General features: G+C 36.2%; 1 protein-coding gene across 5 annotated transcripts in view; it reads left to right on the plus strand.

The window, feature by feature from the left end:
- Positions 1-5,465, plus strand: part of BICC1 (BicC family RNA binding protein 1) — a 289,154-nt gene extending 283,689 nt beyond the window's left edge. For 4 of the 5 annotated variants that reach the window (XM_053910294.1, XM_053910291.1, XM_053910292.1 and 1 more), the window contains one exon: positions 2,809-5,465. In XM_053910294.1, the coding sequence (XP_053766269.1) occupies positions 2,809-2,939 (131 nt within the window). In that variant the 3' untranslated portion in view covers positions 2,940-5,465. Of the gene's footprint in view, positions 1-323; positions 403-2,808 lie in introns of all 5 variants that reach the window. The other variant, XM_053910293.1, reaches the window with a different exon arrangement.
- The last annotated feature ends 535 nt before the right edge of the window (positions 5,466-6,000 follow it).

A 6,000-nucleotide genomic window follows, 5' to 3' on the forward strand; every position in this document is an offset into this window, starting at 1 on the left:
TAAAGATTTTATAGGTTTTTAATCTGTGATCAGGGTTGTTCTTTCAGTATAGGTTTTATTCTGTTTTTAATCTTGGGCCAGAAGACATTTCTTTTAATGTCATAGAAGGAGATGAGATTTATCTCTAGTATAGATGGATCAGAGAAAAAAATGATCTTTTTTTTCAAATCTGTGATTTTTTTGAAAATTCTTTGATTTTTCTCAGTATTTTAGTGAGTGATTAAATTGTACAGGGACAAAGTAAAAGGAACTTTAACATCCTATTGACAAGCTTCCCACCACGGCCTCAGGTAGATCTAACATTTCCCGACCTATTCTTTTAGTTTGTGACTCTGTTCAGACCCGCAACAAGATCCTGAGAGCTGCCAGGATTGTGTGAACCTTGGAATTTCAAAGAAAAAGGTTGGTATTTTCCCAAACTATCTCTTAGGCTTACTTGAAAAAAAATCAGGAGGGAGTTTACTTTTTAATGTAAAAAACAACAACAAAAATAAAGTCTCTTCAGTAGGACTTGATCTTTGATAGTCTCTCTAGTAGATTTATCTCTGCTTCACATTTGGAAATATACACCTTAGAAATTATATCTTTAGGGAATGGCCGAATTCCTTCATGATCATTTTATTCTCTCAAAAATCTAGTTGATGTGACTTTTCAGAATAAAGTTTTCAATGTCTTTTTAAAAAATGTGTATGTCTTCAGTGGCCCAATTTCTTCAATTGTGCATGTTAAGTATGCTAGGGTAGATGCATTCCTATTCCTTCTCTATAGCATGGGAATGTTCTCCTGATTCATGCATTACTCTCTCAGGAGAAAATGAAGGCCAAGACAGTCTTGTTACTAGAAGGTGGATAAAACTTTCACAGGCTGTGTGCTTAATGGGATTCATTTATTCTTAACTTTCTTACAGTTGCCTTTAAATATATTAAATTCTGTCTTGATTTATGAATTTCTGTTTGTTTTTTAAAAACAATACATGTGTTCAGCTTTTAGTAGGAATGTCATTGCTACAGTGTTTTTGCAGAAATTTGAAACAATAGCCATCTATAAGCATGCATGCATGCGTATATCTTGCTTATAAAGATACCTTCCTTGCTGTTCCAGAGTTTTAAAGCTATGTTATTCTATTTAAAACATAAATTTAGTATAGTAAAATATGAAGTGCAGCTCTGTTATCTGGCATACCTGAAACTACCAAGTTTTCAGATTTGTATTCCTAATGCCTTGGTTGGTCTTTTCTACTCGATGGATGGATCACTGGAGCTCAGGGCCCAGAGCACAGCATTTGCATAGGCAGGCAGAGTTTCAGCCTGTCACTTGACAGCTGTGTGGATAGGTTACTCTTGTCTATTTTGAAAACTCAGTTTTCGTGTCTAAAATGGAGAATGGTAATATCATTTATTCCTTAAGGAGGACTTAAATAGGACAAAACAAATTGTAAAGTGCTTGTTGTTACAATCGCTACTAAATTACTTATTTTTCTTCTCCACTAAGACCTAACTGTGAACAAAAGAGAGATATCTCCACTCGTGCATCACCTCAATGGGGCAGATGTTAACATTTTGGAAGGCAGTGGGGTGAAGTGTTAGGGTGTTGGTTCATGTTCCAGAACTCAGGAGATAAGTGCACATCTGGCCATATGGCTGTCCTTAGCCACCCGTGACTGCTCTGCAACTTGAGTCTGTTGTTTTCAGCTCCAGCACTAATGTAGTCATAGCTTATGCAACCTCAGAATTGGAAAAGGAGATTGTGTGTGTGTGTGGTTAAAAAAGTTTGAGTACTGTGCAAATGCACATGCTGAACCACTGGCTCCACCCCCTCAAAAAAAAAAAAAAAAGACAACTTTAAGCACATCAACTATATAATCCCATTATTTGATACTTGCGTTTGGTGGCTGTCAGAACCCTAATATCCAGAGTCTGACAGTTGTCTTTATTAGCAAGAGTTACATTGGTTTATTTGAGGATTTGTAAGTATATGTGGTAGAGGGTGGGGAGGAGTGATGTTGCATAGGGATAAACAAGATGGGCTGCCTCTGTTAATTTTTTACCTTTCTGATTAACAGTTTCTATTTGACAAAAGACAAAGTAAACTTTTTTTCTAAGTACTCTGGTTTCTTTACAATTAAAATAAAGCATCTTAGTTTTTCCTCAGAATTTGGATTCAACTGTTAGTATTTTTACTAAGTTGATTATTATATTCAAAGAAAACTGCTGCTGATAGACTTCTTCATATAACTCTTTCTGACCCAAGGAGCAGAGGCATCAGTGGAGCCACTGGGCTGTGGCTTAACACTTCAGCGTGCTCCTCCATTATTTTCTTGTTTGTGTGTGAGGTCTTCTTTTCATGTCTGACTTCAATAATCTAGTGATGGCTGTGTTTCACATGGATGAGTTCAATAGCTGTAATAATTTTCTGTGTCGTTGGTAATACATTCTCTCTCATGCCTTTCACCAGCTTTGATGGGCCCCTCCCTTTGCCTCTGAAATGACATTTGGGATAGTTCAAACTGTTCAATTTGTATATCTGGAGTACAGAGGGTTCTGAGAATGACATATCTCCCAGATAGTTTACAAACTGCAGTAAAAATGATTTCCTGTCCTTGGTTCTCCTGCTACCAAAATGCTGTATTTAATATCAGACCTTCTAGCAATTTCAGAAATGTTTTGACCAGCAACTAAAACTTTTCCTTTTGATACTAGATTTGACTTCCCCTCCAAAACCCTACTGTCACCATTTTCTGAGCTCTACTGCCATGTCCCGTTGAGCTTCTCCATTGATCTCCTAACAATTCTCCCTTTTTCTTCCTAGAACTGAATAAAAATCGAAGAAAGCTTTTTGAACCACCAACTGCACGCACCTCTTTCCTGGAAGGCGGAGCAAGTGGGAGGCTACCCCGTCAGTATCACTCAGATGTTGCTAGTGTCAGTGGCCGCTGGTAGCAGTACGGTACCTCCAGGTACACACCGCCACCTCTGTCGAGTTGGACACAGGAGATCTGTGAACTGCCTTCACTGCACACCGTCCTCAGTACTCTGGGTGTCTGGTATCAGGACCAAAGCATCTTATTCACACCTGAACTTTGTGCCAAAAAGGAAGAAAAGAGAGGAGATGATCTTATGGCATCATACAGACTGCCACACTTGGATGCCTTTTTTTTTAATGGCAATTGGACAGAATTTGCAATTTGAGGGTAGGGCTTTATTTCCTATTTTTATTTACCTAAATAACATATGCACTGATTTTTTACTTAAAATGAAGGATTAATTGACATCTGGAATACCAGAAAACATAGAGGTTCTTTTGTTTGCTTGTTTTGTTTAGGCATTTGGGGATTTTAAAAAATAATCAAAATGGAATTTTCTGGTACTGCTTTAAAATAATTATTGAGGTCTTTCAGCACTTTACACTTTCTAATTTCTTGTCCTGTGGAAATTATCCCTCTTTCTCTCATTTTCATGTCACCTGATGTATTGGTACAAATCAGATTTAGTCATATTTTTCTGACTGTAAAATTTTTATTTGAAATGGTACTGGATTATTAGTTTTATGCTGAGTATTCTGTGACTTTGGGAAATGCAAGTGACTCCACTTGGTTCTGGACCAGTTCTGTTCATTGATGTCAGCATCCTAGAAACAATTAGCAATGAACCTATTTCACATAACAGGTGCAAAGAAAGACCAAGTGAACTTTGCAATATTAACCCTTTGCAGTCATCATATTTAGCTGCTGCCTGTATTGCTAAAATGATTTTAATGGTTGTCTGAAGGCAAAGGGCTATTCTTTAGTATACTGCCACTAAAGGACACTTATTTATATCAAACTTTTATTTTTAGATGTTATAAGCATACAGTACATAACTGATTAAATTGATATCTACTAGAGATTTATGGTAGAGAATGGACGGCATTCAATAACTGGAGCCCTAGATTGTCACTTTATTTAAAAAAGACAAATAATCATCTGACAAGACAGCACTGTTGCCATTAAGAGGAGAAATAAATTGCTATCCTTATCATGTACATATTAGCTGTGCTCCATATGGTCCCAGGACTTTCTAAAATCATATCTGTCTGCTTGAAGTAGACTTGTGTTTGTTGAGAACAGAAAGGCTTTATTTAAGTTTCCAGGGTGACAGTTTATAAAAACAGCTGAGTTCCAAAGGAAAGCAAAAAGTAAAAAAAAAAAAAAAAAAAAAAAAAAAAGACTGTTTTCTAAGTGGCTAGACTCATTGTTACTATCTTATACTGTGAAAGTCCAAGAAATCAGGCAACATTGTTTCTTAGGTCTTTTCAGACATTTTATTGTAGATGAATGAAAGGTTTTCAATCCATGAAGAAAATCGCCAAGTGCCTCTCCTTTCTTCAAAGCAATATTATTTCCAAGTGTATTAATTTGTTGGAAAATTTTCCCATAGGAAATGTTGTGAATTACCTGTACTGTAATGACTTATTTATGTTCAGTATTCAAGACTTTCTCCATGGACGTAAACCACTGTCGTATATTCTCAGCAGAAGGCATTACATAAGCGTACATAATTGACGACTTTCATACAAATGTGGGATCAGACAGATTCACCAGACATTTTTCCATGACTAAGTCTTACCATTAAAGTAAGAAAAAGAGTTGAAGAGAAGTTTTGCACACAGAAAAATTTTCACCTTAAAAAATAATATTGGTAACCTAGAAGGTATAGATAATGGGCCTGTCATAAAATTATGTCAGTTACATTACCAAGGGGATGCCCATTTCTAAACTAAATCTTACGTGCTTAAGTATAAGAACTAAGTTGCTCCTTTTGCAAGTACAACAGAATCACCCTGTGCAACATGTCGCTCCCTGCCTTACATGGCTATATGAACACATCATGCCACACATTCAGCACAGGGTAGGAATTCAGACTTGTTTCCTATTGAACAACTCAGTGCCTTAAATTTTACTTAATAAGAGCTTCCAAAAAAAAAAACCTAATGATTTAGAGCTCTTTCCCAAGCTCTCTATCATGCAGTTGCAACAGAGGAAGATGGAATGAATTTGCAGTATTAAGTCAATACAGGTTTTATGAACAGTGCTTTGATGCTATGCCAAAGAGAAAACTGTCCCAATTAAACTAGATTAAATAGGGTGGCTAAAAATAAACAAAAACACTGGAAATTACTTTTCTCACTTTCTCTTGATGCAATGAAGGGAATATGACACTACAGTCTATGGTGTTGTCAGTGTTATATGATGCACAAAATATTTGGATTATTTGAATAAATGTTAGTTTTTAATCAATCTGTGCCTTAATAGTGACCGGTTATCTGTAAATAGAGAACAGATACAGATTGTATTTTTGTGTGGGTTTTTGTCCTTTTAGTGATTTTTTTTTAATGACAGATGGAATTAAGCATTGAAAATGGGAATTTTTTCTAAAGTAATCAATTGTTATATGAAAAATAAATTTATATAACCCCTTTGTATTGCCCTTGCTAGATGAAATGTGTCTTTCTTTAGAAAAAAAAAATCTTTATGCATAAACCTTATGCCTGTCTTTGTTTTCTAAGAAAGCTTTTGTTTTTTCCCATTTTCAGCAGGATTGAAAGATGTTTCTGCAGTAGAATTGAGTTTGCATTTTCTCTCCTGTTGTTTTGCGTTAACTATCCTCATTTTCAACCAGAAGCTAAGGTACTTTATTTTAGCCAGGGAGTCCAGGACCAGTAATCAATCATTGTTTCTCTGGCCACCCATACATATATACAAAAAGAGTAAGATTACAGAACAGATTTTATTATTGTTCTTCTTTGTTTTATAAAGAGTCAAATATCTGACCACTGTGACAATCTCATCCATCAGGAGAGGAGCTCCTTCCTAAAGTCAGCTGGGCTTCTTGACCCAGGTTCCTGTTCCAGACACTGATCATGGTGCTGTCACACTGCACGCTGAACACTCACTGCGCCTTGCCCTGAGATTCTGTGTGAACTCATTCTCAGATGGAATCAGTGTCTTATTACTAGTCCTGA

The sequence above is a fragment of the Panthera pardus genome, unplaced genomic scaffold (genome assembly GCF_024362965.1).
Source record: "Panthera pardus isolate Hobbes unplaced genomic scaffold, ASM2436296v1 HiC_scaffold_22, whole genome shotgun sequence".
Lineage (NCBI taxonomy): Eukaryota > Metazoa > Chordata > Mammalia > Carnivora > Felidae > Panthera > Panthera pardus.